We start from the raw sequence: 18002 nt of genomic DNA, 5'->3' as shown, positions 1-18002 counted from the left end.
CATGAGCTGTGTGTGTGATGTTCCCTCATACTGAGGTAGCTTTGTTTGCTAAACGATATCCTGCCACCTGTCAGTTCCCCTGTAATCTGAAGTTCTCACTGACTCAGCGTAGCGGTTTTCACAATGTTTCAGTGGACTTCCTGAACCGCTTTGTTTGCGTGTATCTTCACAACATCCTAATCTTCTCTTGCATCTCCGTTGAACACATCTTCCACGTCCATCAGGTCCTTCAGCAGCTGCTGGAGAACAGCTTATTCAAAAGCGGAGAAGTGCGAGTTTCATGCCAGCTTGGTCAGCTTCCTGGGGTACATCATCAAGAACGGGCAGGTAAAGACTGACCCCCCCCCCCCCCCCCAAAGATCTGGGCAGTGGCCCAGACCCGACCTGAGTTTATATTCCAGCCTCGACAGAAGCTCCAAGCCTCACACATCTCTACATTCATTTATCCTTCAAATAAACCCATGTTACCTTCAGTAGATGAGTCTATATTCTACTTCTGGGTCCAAAACTCCAGCATGACGACGCCCCTGTGCACAAAGCGAGCTCCATGAAGACGTGGTGTGTGAAGGTTGGGAAAAGATAGAAGAACTCGAGTCCTGCACAGAGCTCTGACCTCAACCCCACTGACTCATCACCTTTGGGATGAACTGGAACTGGAGTCTCCTTACATCAACGTCAGCACCTCACCTCAACCTCACTAACGCTCTTGTAGCTGAACGATCACCAATCCCCACAGCCACGCCCCAAAATCCCCACAGCCACGCCCCAAAATCTCCACAGCCACGCCCCAAAATCTAGTGGAAAGCCTTCCCAGAAGAGTGAAGCACATTATAACAGGAAAGAGGGAATAAATCTGGGATGAGGTGTTCAAAAAACACATATGGGTGTGATGTTCAGGGGTGCACATACATTTGGCCATATAGTGTAGGTTAAAGACATCATACTGTAATACTGTAATACTTAAATTTGCTGCAGTAAAGACTGCAGACTATGACACCATCACCCAAAGTGTTTAAAAACATAGAGAACTGTGTAAAAGTTTCTTCTTCTCTGGTTTCCTCAGTTTTAATTTCCATCCTACAGTAACCTTAAAAACCCCAAACAGGACAGGTGTTCAATGACCTGAGTATAGTAACATTATCTCAGTAACATTATCTCAGTAACGTTATCTCAGTAACATTATCTCAGTAACATTATCTCAGTAACGTTATCTCAGTAACGTTATCTCAGTAACGTTATCTCAGTAATGTTATCGAAGTAACGTTATCTCAGTAACGTTATCTCAGTAACGTTATCTCAGTAACGTTATCTCAGTAACGTTATCGAAGTAACATTATCTCAGCAACGTTATCTCAGCAACGTTATCTCAGTAACGTTATCTCAGTAACGTTATCTCAGTAACGTTATCGAAGTAACGTTATCTCAGCAACGTTATCTCAGCAACGTTATCTCAGCAACGTTATCTCAGTAACGTTATCTCAGTAACGTTATCTCAGTAACGTTATCTCAGCAACGTTATCTCAGCAACGTTATCTCAGTAACGTTATCTCAGTAACATTATCTCAGTAACGTTATCGAAGTAACATTATCTCAGTAATGTTATCGAAGTAACATTATCTCAGTAACGTTATCTCAGTAACATTATCTCAGTAACGTTATCGAAGTAACGTTATCTCAGTAATGTTATCGAAGTAACATTATCTCAGTAACGTTATCTCAGTAACATTATCTCAGTAACGTTATCGAAGTAACATTATCTCAGTAATGTTATCGAAGTAACATTATCTCAGTAACATTATCTCAGTAACATTATCTCAGTAACGTTATCGAAGTAACATTATCTCAGTAATGTTATCGAAGTAACATTATCTCAGTAACGTTATCTGAGTAACGTTATCTCAGTAACATTATCTCAGTAACGTTATCTCAGTAACGTTATCTCAGTAACATTATCTCAGTAACGTTATCGAAGTAACATTATCTCAGTAACATTAGCTCAGTAACGTTATCTCAGTAACGTTATCTCAGTAACGTTATCTCAGTAACGTTATCTCAGTAACGTTATCGAAGTAACATTATCTCAGCAACGTTATCTCAGCAACGTTATCTCAGTAACGTTATCTCAGTAACGTTATCTCAGTAACATTATCTCAGTAACGTTATCGAAGTAACATTATCTCAGTAATGTTATCGAAGTAACATTATCTCAGTAACGTTATCTCAGTAACATTATCTCAGTAACGTTATCTCAGTAACATTATCTCAGTAATGTTATCGAAGTAACATTATCTCAGTAACGTTATCTCAGTAACATTATCTCAGTAACGTTATCGAAGTAACATTATCTCAGTAATGTTATCGAAGTAACATTATCTCAGTAACATTATCTCAGTAACATTATCTCAGTAACGTTATCGAAGTAACATTATCTCAGTAATGTTATCGAAGTAACATTATCTCAGTAACGTTATCTGAGTAACGTTATCTCAGTAACATTATCTCAGTAACGTTATCTCAGTAACGTTATCTCAGTAACATTATCTCAGTAACGTTATCGAAGTAACATTATCTCAGTAACATTAGCTCAGTAACATTATCTCAGTAACGTTATCTCAGTAACGTTATCTCAGTAACGTTATCCTTGTTAATGTGATTTCAGAAGCACGTTGTCCTCAGTAGCCTATACCTCTGCAGTAATATATTATAATGTTACCATTTAAATTTAATCACATGTATTAATGAATTAATTATGACAGCCCTGTTCATTCTTACCACTCATTATTGTTCATTATTATTATTTGATTAATTGTGTGTGCGTAGTTTCCCTCTCCAGAATGGGACACAGTGACTCCGGAAGCGAAAGATCTGATTAATAAAATGCTCACAATAAATCCCAACAAACGCATCACTGCAGCCGAGGCTCTCAAACACCCCTGGATCTGTGTATGTAACACACACACACACACACACACACACACACACACACACAGTTTGTTGTTTTTCTAGGCATATTACAAACTGCTCTATAATGATGGATTGTGGATTTTGGACTCATCACATTGTCTCTCACAGCAACGCTCCACCGTGGCCTCCATGATGCACCGACAGGAAACTGTAGAGTGTCTGAAGAAGTTTAATGCCAGGAGGAAGCTGAAGGTACACACATACACACACACACACACACTTAATCCCTTCATTTCAGCCATTTGCATCATTCCTGTCATAGTGATTATTCCCTTCATATGTATAATTCCCCGTGGTTTTCTTTACTTGTGTCTTTCGTTTCTGGAATAAACACAGAGGAAATATTGATAAAGAATGATAAATGCCACTTGGAACAGGTCACAGATAAAATCAAACATCTATTACGTAGGGTCGAGTGATATAGGAACTAAAGACGTCTGTTCTCCCCGAAGATAATAAGAAGAGCCGAAAGAGAGAATAAGAACGAGAGACGGAGTGATTAGGTGCTCGCAAAACACCACATTGTGGCACAAACTACAGACCTTCTGAAATGAGATGCAGAAATCATCCATCAAACTTATCAGAAATCAAAGAACATGCTCCTCACAGTGCTTCGTGGCCTCTCCAGGTGCGTGTGAGCACTGTGAAGCAGGTGATGATGCCATGCTCCACACCGACGTCAGCTTGGTACTCAAACTGCAGTGGATCCAGGCAGTCGTGTGCCATGGGCTTGAGGTTCTGCAGAACCAGTCTCAAGGGTCTTCATTACATGGGACATTATGCTTGTCATGTGAGCTGTATTCACCAGGAAGTGGAGTATGAACTAGTTTAAACCGGTTTCGGTGAGTTATCATACAGTCTGTGTTTCACATTAAATCTGTATTTTCTCTCCTTCAGGGCGCCATTTTAACAACACTGCTAGTTACCAGGAACTTTTCAGGTACGACTTCTACCTCTGTGTGTGTGTGTGTGTGTGTGTGTGTGTGTGTGTGTGTGTGCTCCCTACACTTTCTTTCTCTTTGTTTTATTTTTACTCTATATTCTGTTAACATTTCTTCATCGAGTTTCTTTTTCTTCTTCTTGGTTATTGTCCCTCCTTTTTTTTGGTGGGCGTGTCCGTGGAGGTAAGACTGATTGGCTTTGAAAAGTTCTGACCAATCAGGTGCATGGGATTTTGAGCCATGCACTGGCCTGCATGGCAGTGATGTGATTACATTCACAAAGTGATTTGATATCATTATTATTATTATTATTATTATTCAAACAAAAATTCCAACTCGGTTTAATGTTTATTATTATTTCAGTTTCTGCTTTCTGAATGGAATCTTACAGAATATTTTCAGCTGGAAGAGAATGTGATGTAGTTTAAATCAGAACAACACAAACAGCCCTTTCTCTTATTTACACCTGGTTGTTTATCTGCCTGTTGCATGTCTAAACTGTGTGTGTGTGTGTGTGTGTGTGTGTTTAAAATACTGATATATTAACATTCTTATTTTAATTTAACAGCAGCTAAGAGTTTGTTGAACAAGAAGCCGGACAGTGTGAAGGTGTGTTAATATTAACGTTAAACACAGTTACACAAACACATTATTTTTCAATATGATTATTTTTTGCTAAAAGTCTGAGCTGTGATTGTGTTTGTTTGTAGAACCTCTAGTAGGAATCATTTTTGTGTTTCTGCTTTATTCTGTTTTTCCCTGAATTCCTGTGATTCCGGTTCTTCCTCTGGTTCATATCGTTACTCTGTAAAACAGATTTTTCCCTCTTACCCCCTACAGGTCAACAACAAGACCAACAAAGACACAGGCTCGGCCCCAGCACTGGTACACAACAGACTCCGCCTCTTCCAGCATGACATCACTGATCTATCTGATCTATCTTTTGATCTCAAACCCAAATGTCCTTAGTGTACAGCAAAAACAAAAGAATTGGCCTTCCTGTTCCAATACTTTTGAAGGGGCCTGTATATGTGTATATATTATAATCATTAATATATATCCAATAAATAAATGCATATATCTATCAGTGAATTAGTTAATCATTTTGTGTGTGTGTGTGTGTGTGTGTGTGTGTGTGTGTGTGTGTCAGGAACCTCAGACAACGGTCATCCACAATCCAGTGGAAAGAAATAAGGTCTGAGATTTTCACTTATTATTCATCATGTTAATGTTTACATTCAGCTTTTACACACACACACACACACACACACACACACACACACACACACACACACACACACATGAATTTCCCTGAGGTTTGTTTTGTTTCAGGAGTCAACAGAGAGTAACAACACCACTATAGAGGATGAAGATATAAAAGGTGACTGTCTCTCTCTGTCTGTCTGTCTGTCAGTCATTCTGTGTGTGTGTGCGTGTGTGTGTGCATGTGTGTGTGGTTAATGATTGATTTTTATCTCTTTTTGCCCCTCAGCCTGTCAAGTTGTCAGTAAAGGTGAATAAATATATTTATAAACTGTTTCATTTTTTATATTTTAATATTTTTATGTGTTGTGCATAGTATGGACAATAAAACTCTGTGTGTGTGTGTGTGTGTGTGTGTGTGTGTGTGTTTCAGCTCGAAAGCAGGAGATCATTAAAGTCACTGAGCAGCTGATTGAGTCCATCAACAACGGAGACTTTGAAACTTACTCGTGAGTGTGAATGCACCACACACACACAAACACACACACACACACACACACACACACACACACACACACACACACACACACACTGTATTATTTTTAAAATTCCTGTAGAATTTGTGTTTAAATGGAGTTTAGGTTTTACTGTCAGTGTGAATGGAGATTATGTACATAATTTTATTGTGTGTGTGTGTGTGTGTGTGTGTGTGTAGTAAGATGTGTGATCCTGGTCTGACGTCTTTTGAGCCTGAGGCTTTGGGGAATCTAGTAGAAGGACATGATTTCCACCGGTTCTACTTTGAACACGGTACTGAACCATTTAATCATTAATAATAATAATAATAATAATAATAATAATAATAATAATAATAATTAGGTATGAGACGATAAACCCAGGATACGAGACGTATCCCGATGCAGGCTTCATGAGACGATATTGACACAAATAAAATATTACATTTTTTATATTTGTTTTCTAATCATATGAAGTCGATATCAGTGAGAAAAGCAGATCAGGATTTATAATATAAAGTGTCATTTTATTGTTTTATTAATGTGTTATTTTAATCTTTTAAAGTGTTATATGTAAAGTTGTGGAACATCCATGATGCTCCTGTTCTACACCCTATCACTCTCTCTCTCAAGATCTGTGTGTGTGTGTGTGTGTGTGTGTGTGTGTGTTAGCTCTGTCTAAGGGCACTAAACCGGTTCACACTATCCTGTTAAACCCTCATGTCCACTTGATCGGCGAGGATGCTGCGTGCATCGCATACATCCGTCTCACGCAGTATTTAGACTCTGGCCGTCCGAGAACCGCTCAGTCTGAGGAGACGCGAGTGTGGCATCGCCGTGACGGGAAGTGGCAGAACATCCACTACCACCGCTCTGGAGCACCGGGTGCCAAGTACCAATAACTAATCACCAATCATTCATTAATAATCAATAATCACTCTGTTACACTCCCACTGCTTCACAAAGTGTCTGCATAAAACACTTAGCTCTGTGTGTGTGTGTGTGTGTGTGTGTGTGTGTGTGTGTGTTGCAGCTGAAGTGAGCTTGCCTATCAGCTGGAGGCCACGCCCACTGCATCAACCCACTGCAAAAGATATCACAGTCTATCTCATTGTCTCTCTCTCTCTCACACACACACACACATACAAAGAAAATGATGAAAGGAAGGTGTGTTTTTACCAATTAATTTTGTTTTGTTTATAATGATGAACATAAATCTGTGTGTGTGTGTGTGTGTGTGTGTGTGTGTGTGTGTTGTTAACGTGATGTACATATGTGATAAACAATTTACAAATATGTCTTACAGAAAAATGCAGGATTATGTTAAAGGCTTTGTTCACACACACACTCACACTCACAGTGTTTACCAATGTGATTATATACATTAATAAAAGTGTATACGCTGTGAGAATGTAGCATAAAGAGCACATGAGCTGTGCATGCAGATTATTATAGACCTCATTAATATTCATATTAAATAATGTTTATTCATATCTAATCTTAATGTTTATGGGTCCAAGCACATTTTGTTAGAATTCTTCTTCCTCTTCTTCTTCTTCTTCTTATTGTTGTTGTTGTTGTTGTTGTTGTTAGTGTTGTTGTTGTTGTTAGTCTTGTTCTTAGCAATAGTATTGTAGTATTTTTCTTTTTACGTGTTGAAGCACAGTGAGGAGTAAAACTGTAAAGTGTAGAAATGTAGCAGGACGGTGACGTGTCCAATCCGATCCACTTCACCTTGATGGTGGTGCTATAGAGCAGGATTTTGACCATTTGGCTCCACCCACTTTAATTGTGAGTTATTGTTATCTACACAGTATTTGGTTTATAACTTCTACAGATCATGTAGGCTAAAACAATGAAAAGAAATTTGATTGGCTGAACTGTATGTACATGGCAGTGAAATTGGAGTCATGGCTCTGTAGCCATCTCTGATTTAAAAAAAAATTAAATCATCCAAAAGACAGAAATGACAAACTGGGGTCTATCTGTGGATCAGTGCTTGGACCCCAGTGATTGCTGCTCATGGCTGTAGTTACATTAATGTACATTTCTCCTCATGTTTATTTATTCCTATAAAGATCTTTTATTTGTATTATTAACAGCTTCCTTTTCCTCATGTACTTCCTGCAGTGCATTGTAGGTATTTATTGACTTATTTCTTTATTAATATATTTATTTATTTATTCAAGGGTGTTAATGACATCACTGTGTACATGTTGTGTTTACTATAACGATATAAAGCGTGATTAGAGCTGATTGGTTATTGTGGGATACTGGCACATGGCCCGGGTTTAATTGTTTAGGTGATGATGTTATCAGTGATGTCTTAACCGAACGGTCTTCCTCGAGGAGAAACCTCATCACTGCTCGACTATGCCATTCATCACTTTATTATTATTATTGTTATTATGATTATTATTATTATTGTTGTTGTTGTTATTAATTGCTCTGCTGAAACTGCACCATAGGTGCGGAAAGGTTAATTTATCACCATGACAACGTTTAGCAATTTAACATTCAAATAAAACTACAATAATAAAGTTCTGATGTGAATCAATTCACCTCTGTCTGTGAGTAGAAAACCTGTCTGTCTGTGAGTAGAAAACCTGTCTGTCTGTGAGGGGAAAAGCTGTCTGTCTGACTGTGAGTGGAAAAGCTGTCTGTCTGACTGTCTGTGAGTAGAAAACCTGTCTGTCTGTGAGCGGAAAAGCTGTCTGTCTGACTGTGAGCGGAAAACCTGTCTGTCTGTGAGGGGAAAACCTGTCTGTCTGATTGTCTGTGAGGGGAAAACCTGTCTGTCTGACTGTCTGTGAGGGGAAAACCTGTCTGTCTGACTGTCTGAGCGGAAAACCTGTCTGTCTGACTCTTTATCTGTTGAATTTTGTCTCCATGTTTTTGAAGAAACAGAAATCAGATGAATGCGTTGATAAACGTTTTAATTTCAGCTCCACACACACACTCGCATACACACACACACACACACACACACACATTGTACAGTGGTTAATGCTCTATAATAAACTAGAACATGCTGTCTATAGAATTTATATTAGAATTCTAATAATCAGGTGTTAATGAGAATCACAGTGAAACACCGCAGCAGGTTAAAGTTACACACACACACACACACACACACACACACACTCTGATCGATCTTGCTTCAGGATTAAGGGAACAAATAAATAAGTGATCATGAACACAGTTTAATATATGCTACATTTTTAAAACAAACTATGTCCTGTTACAATACTGTCACACTTCCTCTAGACCACTTCCCCTAGTCCACTTCCTCTAGACCACTTCCCCTAGACCACTTACCCTAGTTCAGCTCTCCAGTTCCACTTCCCCTAGACCACTTACCCTAGTTCACCTCTCCAGTTCCACTTCCCCTAGACCATTTACCCTAGTCCACTTCCCCTAGACCACATCTCCAATTCCACTTCCCCTAGACCACTTCCCCTAGTAGACTTCAACACATCTTACTCAGAATTCTTTCCTGCAGTCTCAGTTTAATTTTTCAAAATGGCAGCTTTTTATTAGCAGTTAGCATGTTGGCTAGTGATATACACTTCCGAGTAGTGAAGGGAAAGTGGACAAAGGCGTGTCTTAAACAGTATTAAAACAGTGTGTGAAGTACACAACAAGCAATGATAAAAGACCATGACAAACACAGATAGAGTGAGACAGGAACAGCAGACAGAAAGACAGGTGAGTTTAAATACCATGGATATAATAAGCTATTATTAGATGACTGGTGCTAATCATGCTAATGTTAATTTCACTTGCAGTGGTTAATGTGGCTATTATATACAGATTATCATGATGAGGTCACTGAAGTGAGACACAGGAACACAATTAGCTACATAAATAACAGCACACAGCATTGTTATGATGCAAATGTAATAGAAAGATATTTACCGTGACAATAAACGAGTGACAAACATCCTGAAAGTTTCTCAGTGAGGATGTTGTATCACAACGTCATGGTTAGCATCATACTATTCAAGCTAATTTCCTCAATAAAACCCTGGCTAACTGTTTACTAAAGCTAGCTCGGGTGTGCTTCAATAAGCAAACCAGTAATGTTTATCCCAAAGCTAGCTAGTTAATATCGCCATGAGGTAATAAATATGCTAACTTGCTAGCATTACAGCAAGAGGCTGTCATTAGAGTAGCTAATCATAAAGAGCTAGTGAGCAAAGAGTTTAGTTCCTTTTTTCTGAGTGTTGCTTGTTCGGTTCCTCCTATAACGATGACATCATCAAGGAGCACCGCTGTCAGGTCTTTAACTTGGACTAATTTTTTTTTTTAAACTCCACCCCAATAAAATTCTGATGAATGAATGAATGAATAAATAAATAAATAAATGAATAAATAACCACAGAGTCTGCTCACAACAAAAAAAAATTATGAACATGGTGGACGAAGAGGATGTAAACAAACGACATCAAATCAGGAAGACCTGTAAAACAGGAAGTAAGGAGAGAGAGAGAGAGGTGCATTCTGGGATTGCTTGAGCATTCTTAGTGCAGAGATAGGAGAGGAAAAAAGAGAGGAAAGGTTCATCATTAATCCTCTAAATGAAGCAACGTGATGCTGAAAGTCATCGTCATGGTGATATTAGAGATCATATTCTTGTCCTATACGTCTGCTTCCTCCATCCTGCACCCTTCAGTGAAGTGCACTTCAGAGAACTCGTGTTCTTCATCTTCGCCCTGGGAAAGAGAGAAACAGGGTGAGCATGATGCTAAAGTTAATGGTAAAAGAGATTACATTGACAGCTCACCTGTGTGATGTCATCACAGGTGGTGGTCAGGTGTGTGTCCAGGTGATTTTTTTCTAAATGTTTTCCAGTCTCACTAACCGTCACAGCAGCTTCGCACTGCACGTTAAACATCACCTGGATAAGTTAGCCAATCAGAAAAAGAGTGTTATCCAATCAGAATAAAGAACGTTATTCAATCAGAATGAAGACAATGTAAACAATCCCATGTACCTCTGTCTCATCCCCATCACTCTTCACCACTGTTCTCTTCACTGCTCTCGAGTGTGCACGGCCTTCTGTTCTGTCCTCAGCCGATGCACACCGTCTGACCACTGCCCGCTGCCTCACCTGCACAGGTAACACACATCACCACTGCACACGCCTGCACAGGTAAAACACATCACCACTGCACACGCCTGCACAGGTAACACACATCACCACTGCACACGCCTGCACAGGTAAAACACATCACCACTGCACACGCCTGCACAGGTAACACACATCACCACTGCACACGCCTGCACAGGTAACACACATCACCACTGCACACGCCTGCACAGGTAAAACACATCACCACTGCACACGCCTGCACAGGTAACACACATCACCACTGCACACGCCTGCACAGGTAAAACACATCACCACTGCACACGCCTGCACAGGTAACACACATCACCACTGCACACGCCTGCACAGGTAAAACACATCACCACTGCACACGCCTGCACAGGTAACACACATCACCACTGCACACGCCTGCACAGGTAACACACATCACCACTGCACACGCCTGCACAGGTAAAACACATCACCACTGCACACACCTGCACAGGTAACACACATCACCACTGCACACGCCTGCACAGGTAAAACACATCACCACTGCACACGCCTGCACAGGTAACACACATCACCACTGCACACGCCTGCACAGGTAACACACATCACCACTGCACACGCCTGCACAGGTAAAACACACCACCACTGCACACGCCTGCACAGGTAAAACACATCACCACTGCACACGCCTGCACAGGTAAAACACATCACCACTGCACACGCCTGCACAGGTAAAACACATCACCACTGCACACGCCTGCACAGGTAAAACACATCACCACTGCACACGCCTGCACAGGTAAAACACACCACCACTGCACACGCCTGCACAGGTAAAACACATCACCACTGCACACGCCTGCACAGGTAACACACATCACCACTGCACACGCCTGCACAGGTAACACACATCACCACTGCACACGCCTGCACAGGTAAAACACACCACCACTGCACACGCCTGCACAGGTAACACACATCACCACTGCACACGCCTGCACAGGTAAAACACATCACCACTGCACACGCCTGCACAGGTAACACACATCACCACTGCACACGCCTGCACAGGTAAAACACATCACCACTGCACACACCTGCACAGGTAACACACATCACCACTGCACACACAAACACACCTGCACAGATCGGTAAGGGGTTAGGGGAGTGTTGCAGAGTTAGGGGGAGTGATTTAAGCAACCACGAGCCCAATAGTAACACTCCACATGATTCCACCACTACCATGGTTCACAAGGGGGATGGTGTTCTCAGGGTGATAAGCAGTGTTGGGTTTCTGCTAAACATAGCACTTTGTGTTGAGGACAAAAAGGCATCAGATATGAGAAGTTTCCAGTATTTCATAAAGATCATCACTCTTCCATGAAGTTCCATTTGTGCTGAACATCCAGCTGTATGGAGCGTTCGGGTTGCGTGGAGCAGAAATAAATTAGGGGATTTTATTCATTTGTAAATTAATTTTGATAACTACATTGTTTTTTCCACTGACTTCAATATTATAGGATTTGTTTGTGTAGATTCATGACATAAAATCCTGATGTAGTCAATTTCATCTCTAGATGATAATACTACACAATTTAAAGGGTGGTGGGGATACTTATGCAACACACCGTAGATTTAGGGGTAGTAGTTAAGTGTTTAATAGATTGAGAAGGTACCTGTGTAGTGTGCAGCGTTCCCCGTTCCTCCATGTACAGTTCCTCAGTCTCAGTCTGTGGAGGAACATCAGCTTCTCCATCGGCCTGTTAAGAAACACAGAAATCAGGAACACACAGAGACACTGCTGTAATGAAGACGTCCACCAGGGGGCAGACCTGAATAACTCACACACACACACACACACACACACACACACACACACAGAGGGGTAGGGTTTGGAGTGAAGAAGTAAATAAAGAAAAAACTGCTGCCCGGGTAGACATCATCTCTTTACAACTTTTTAAACCAAGTAAAGAAAAAAAAGCGATCCCAAATCAGCACAAAGACCAACTTCCACCAAGTGATTACAAACAGATTCTTCACAAAGCAGCAGGTTCACGAAAAGCTCATCATCATCATCATCATCATCTTCATCATCATCAAACAGCAATAAGGAAATGAAACAGCCCACAGCAAACACTTCAGGATCAGAAACAGAAATGAAACACCGCTGTTCAGTCACCTCCAGTCTGATCAAAACCCATTTTCATCATCACCCTGAGATCCTCCTCAAACTCCAACCATGCCCAGACTTCTCCCAACTATCAGCACTGAGTAGAGAATATTACCTAATCAAAATAAGCATAAGCCAATCACAGTAAAGAACATCAACAAATTAAAATAAACATTACTCAATTAAAATAAAAAACAATATCCAGTCAAAGTAAAAACATTATCCAAAGAAAATGTTAAGACAATAACCAATCAAAACGCACCTTATCCAGAACCTTATCCAATGAAAACACATTAAAATAAAGAACAAATCAAAATAAAAGACTGCTTTCTACATGCCGTCATGTCACTTCCTGTTTCTGCACTTGAAATGGAAATGGATTTTTGGAAGAATGTTGAACTAGATGGATGTGACTGAAGAACAGGAGTAAAGCAGAACCTCAGCTCTCAGGAGAACATGCAGTAGCATCACACAGAACATTCATGCAAATAAGACAATCATCATCAACCATCAGTGCAGGAGCCATCAGTCCATCTGGAGATATTTTACACCACACAGGTTCCAGAAACTCTTCTCTAGTTAATTTTATACAGCAAACAAAAACAAGTGCAGACGTCATGATGTTAGAAATCCTGCTGATTCATCTAACTACAGAAACTAAAATGTCTTCCTCGTTCCAGGAACTAGGAGGAGAAAAAAGTGAAGCTGGAGATAAAAATGGAGAGAAGGACCATGCTCTGATCTTACCCTCCTCAGCTCATCATCATCATCATCATCATCATCATCATCCATAACATCCCCATGAGGAGGAGCTTCTTCAGAAGAACAAATATAAGATTGAAAACTCTTCTTCAGTCTTGGTGGCTCATGTTTTCCCTCTGACTCTTCTAAAGCTTCCTGGATGACTGGTGCTTCCATGCAGTCTTGGATAGAATCCTGGTTCTCCTCTTCACCGGTCTCAGATGTGCTCAGACTTTTAGCACCGTGTTCTTGTGGCTTTAAGCTAACACATGTTGCCCAGACTACATTTTGTTCTAGTTCCAGTTCTGAGTAATTTGAGTTTGTCAAGACCATCTCTTGCTCTTCAGGCAAGTGGAGGGCACTCTGGAGATCCTGAGCATGTTCTTTATGCATTTTCATGATTTCAGGCTCCTCAGCTTTGGAAAGTGTTTTTGTGGGTGTTTCATCATCACTTTCAGATCTTCTTGACTCAGTGATCTCCAAGAAGACGCCTTCACCAGTCAGCAGATTTTCTGTAGGAACAAGTTTTTGAAGTAATGCCAGAGCTTCATCTGTACTTAAGGAGCGTACAGTAGATTGGCCAGATTCAAAGACACTGCGGCGGAATGAAGCCTCCTCTGAAAAGTGAGATGGTGAATGAGACATAAAAGATTCTGATTGTGGACAGTCTGAGCTTTGAGACGTTACCATCTCAGGAACCTTGGTGAGAAGCTGATATGACTCCTGATCAGAGGTTCTCTCTGGTGCCCAAAGAACTTCCCCAAACTCAAAGTGTTGTGTGGCTCTGACTGTGTCTGGTGTTTGTGGAGAAACCTCTGAGTGAGAAAATGGTGAAACATCTTGCTGAAGAATGCTCTCTTTCAGAATTGTACAGTCTGATGTGATCTTGTCTTCAAGCTGGAGCTCACACTGCATTTCAGCATCTTCAGTGTAGATATTGTGAGGTTCTTGAATGTCATGTTTTTGTTCTTGTTGAGAGAAATTTTGATCGTCATGCAGCTCCTTTGAAAGATTTCTCTGTCCTAGAGATTCTTCAGGAATTGCAGCATCCTGGACACTTGGTATAATCATCTGTGAAGATTTCTCTGGACTAACAGCTTCCGTCTCTGCTTCAGGTATCTGAGACACTTCATTACAACCTTTTGATGGTTCCTGTTTCTCCATGTAACCTTTGTAATGACATGCTGAATCAAACTCAGCATGTTCTTTAGCCGAGAGCCGAACAGATTCAGGATTTACAAAAACGTAATCAGACTCAGATGGCGTCCTGTCCTCTGGAGCAGATCTCTTCATCATTTGGTCCTCTGAAGGAGTAGGTTCCTCTCCAGGTCCCTGATCACTCTCAATGAGCTGGAGAATGTTGTAAGCCTCAGAGCCAGAGAGACGAGACTGTAGAAACTCGGAGGAGGACTTCTCACTTTCTTCCATGTCACTTTTCTCATACACAGGAGAAAGATCATCAGGTGGAGATCTCAGATGGTCCGCAGCATGTCCTTGTGACATGTATGTCAAAACCTCATCTTGGTTTAGGTGCCTATCTGTTGAAACCTCACATGAAACCCTGTCAATGGAGGACTGACTGAAGTTGAAGAAGTATGGCTTTGGAGCTTCTGCTGCAGGTGAGAGACTCAGGACATTGTGATCTTCAGGTTCGCTCAGAGCCTGATCTGCATCCCGACCTGCAGCTGAGAGCTGGATGATGAAATGCAATAGAAAAAGGTTTATAATAAATCAAATGATGGAAGTGGAGATCAGACGTCAGTTGGAGGTCACTGTAGATATAAACACTGGACAACTCATAAATTCACACACCGGTGTTTACTGTAACTTTTCTGCAAAACGTCACAAGTAAAAGTGAAAGTGAAGCACAGTCTCAGAAGGACACCATGTCTCAGTCCCGCCCACTAAACACACGCCTCGGTCCCGTCCGCTAAACACACGTCTCGGTCCCGCCCGCTAAATACACGCCTCAGTCCCGCCCGCTAAATACACGCCTCGGTCCCGCCCACTAAACACACGTCTCGGTCCCACCCGCTAAACACACGCCTCGGTCCCGTCCGCTAAACACACGCCTCGGTCCCGCCCGCTAAACACACGCCTCGGTCCCGCCCACTAAACACACGTCTCGGTCCCGCCCGCTAAACACACGCCTCGGTCCCGCCCGCTAAACACACGTCTCGGTCCCGCCCGCTAAACACACACCTCGGTCCCGCCCGCTAAACACACACCTCGGTCCAGCCCGCTAAACACACGCCTCGGTCCCGCCCGCTAAACACACGCCTCGGTCCAGCCCGCTAAACACACGCCTCGGTCCCGCCCGCTAAACACACGCCTCGGTCCCGCCCACTAAACACACGTCTCGGTCCCGCCCGCTAAACACACGCCTCGGTCCAGCCCGCTAAACACACGTCTCGGTCCCGCCCGCTAAACACACGCCTCGGTCCAGCCCGCTAAACACACGTCACGGTCCCATCCGCTAAACACACGCCTCGGTCCCGCCCGCTAAACACACGTCTCGGTCCCGCCCGCTAAACACACGTCTCGGTCCCGCCCGCTAAACACACGTCTCGGTCCCGCCCGCTAAACACACGCCTCGGTCCAGCCCGCTAAACACACGTCACGGTCCCGCCCGCTAAACACACGCCTCGGTCCCGCCCGCTAAACACACGCCTCGGTCCCGCCCGCTAAACACACGCCTCGGTCCCGCCCGCTAAACACACGCCTCGGTCCCGCCCGCTAAACACACGTCTCGGTCCCGCCCGCTAAACACACGCCTCGGTCCCGCCCGCTAAACACACGCCTCGGTCCCGCCCGCTAAACACACGCCTCGGTCCAGCCCGCTAAACACACGCCTCGGTCCCGCCCGCTAAACACACGCCTCGGTCCCGCCCACTAAACACACGTCTCAGTCCCGCCCGCTAAACACACGCCTCGGTCCAGCCCGCTAAACACACGTCACGGTCCCATCCGCTAAACACACGCCTCGGTCCCGCCCGCTAAACACACGTCTCGGTCCCGCCCGCTAAACACACGCCTCGGTCCCGCCCGCTAAACACACGCCTCGGTCCCGCCCACTAAACACACGTCTCGGTCCCGCCCGCTAAACACACGCCTCGGTCCCGCCCACTAAACACACGTCTCGGTCCCGCCCGCTAAACACACGCCTCGGTCCCGCCCGCTAAACACACACCTCGGTCCAGCCCGCTAAACACACGCCTCGGTCCCGCCCGCTAAACACACGCCTCGGTCCAGCCCGCTAAACACACGCCTCGGTCCCGCCCGCTAAACACACGCCTCGGTCCCGCCCGCTAAACACACGTCTCGGTCCCGCCCGCTAAACACACGCCTCGGTCCAGCCCGCTAAACACACGTCTCGGTCCCGCCCGCTAAACACACGCCTCGGTCCAGCCCGCTAAACACACGTCACGGTCCCGTCCGCTAAACACACGCCTCGGTCCCGCCCGCTAAACACACGTCTCGGTCCCGCCCGCTAAACACACGTCTCGGTCCCGCCCGCTAAACACACGCCTCGATCCCGCCCGCTAAACACACGTCTCGGTCCCGCCCGCTAAACACACGTCTCGGTCCCGCCCGCTAAACACACGCCTCGGTCCCGCCCGCTAAACACACGTCTCGATCCCGCCCGCTAAACACACGTCTCGGTCCCGCCCGCTAAACACACGCCTCGGTCCCGCCCGCTAAACACACGTCTCGATCCCGCCCGCTAAACACACGCCTCGGTCCCGCCCGCTAAACACACGCCTCGGTCCCGCCCGCTAAACACACGCCTCGGTCCAGCCCGCTAAACACACGTCACGGTCCCGCCCGCTAAACACACGCCTCGGTCCAGCCCGCTAAACACACGCCTCGGTCCCGCCCACTAAACACACGTCTCGGTCCAGCCCGCTAGACACACATGTCGGTCCTGCCCGATAAGCACACACCTCGGTCCTGCCTGCTAAACACACGTGTCGGTCCAGCCCGCTAGACACACGTGTCGGTCCTGCCCGCTAAGCACACGCCTCGGTCCTGCCCGCTAAACACACGCCTCGGTCCCGCCCGCTAAACACACGCCTCGGTCCAGCCCGCTAAACACACGCCTCGGTCCAGCCCGCTAAACACACCTTAGAAGACATTCAAAATCCGTATAAAATTTACACATGAAACAATGAATGTTTAAACAAATGTGCAACAAAACACTCCACATTATAAAGAACAAAATTAAAGTTAAACTAAAGATGGAATGAAATTAGCTATAAGAGGTGCAGTGTAGCGTTAATGATACCTGTGCTTCACATGATCAGGATATTATAGTGCTGATATGTCATTACTCAATGAGAGAACAGAGCAATTTGAACACACTG

At 43.7% G+C, this 18002-nt stretch overlaps 2 protein-coding genes across 5 annotated transcripts in view; one reads left to right on the top strand and one right to left on the bottom strand.

Annotated features, from left to right (window-relative positions):
- The window catches only part of camk2d2 (calcium/calmodulin-dependent protein kinase (CaM kinase) II delta 2), a 13723-nt gene extending 6720 nt beyond the window's left edge, over window positions 1-7003 (top strand). The window contains exons 9-20 of one of the 4 annotated variants that reach the window (XM_053618950.1): window positions 2821-2943; window positions 3073-3156; window positions 3862-3904; window positions 4474-4514; window positions 4746-4790; window positions 5056-5100; window positions 5238-5286; window positions 5398-5418; window positions 5542-5617; window positions 5824-5918; window positions 6296-6515; window positions 6657-7003. In XM_053618950.1, the coding sequence (XP_053474925.1) occupies window positions 2821-2943; window positions 3073-3156; window positions 3862-3904; window positions 4474-4514; window positions 4746-4790; window positions 5056-5100; window positions 5238-5286; window positions 5398-5418; window positions 5542-5617; window positions 5824-5918; window positions 6296-6515; window positions 6657-6660 (846 nt within the window). In that variant the 3' untranslated portion in view covers window positions 6661-7003. The other 3 variants (XM_053618949.1, XM_053618948.1, XM_053618951.1) reach the window with 3 other exon arrangements.
- A 1398-nt stretch (window positions 7004-8401) lies between these two features.
- The window catches only part of ank2a (ankyrin 2a, neuronal), a 48052-nt gene continuing 38451 nt past the window's right edge, over window positions 8402-18002 (bottom strand). Inside the window, exons 42-46 of the mRNA XM_053618952.1 lie at window positions 13645-15330; window positions 12404-12487; window positions 10620-10736; window positions 10410-10523; window positions 8402-10338 (exon numbers count right to left, since the gene is read on the bottom strand). Of these exons, the coding sequence (XP_053474927.1) occupies window positions 10264-10338; window positions 10410-10523; window positions 10620-10736; window positions 12404-12487; window positions 13645-15330 (2076 nt within the window). The 3' untranslated portion in view covers window positions 8402-10263. The remainder of the gene's footprint in view (window positions 10339-10409; window positions 10524-10619; window positions 10737-12403; window positions 12488-13644; window positions 15331-18002) is intronic.

Source organism: Ictalurus furcatus, chromosome 29 (genome assembly GCF_023375685.1).
Source record: "Ictalurus furcatus strain D&B chromosome 29, Billie_1.0, whole genome shotgun sequence".
Lineage (NCBI taxonomy): Eukaryota > Metazoa > Chordata > Actinopteri > Siluriformes > Ictaluridae > Ictalurus > Ictalurus furcatus.
Note: the sequence above shows the minus strand (reverse complement) of the source record. Positions and strands in the feature narration are given on the sequence as shown.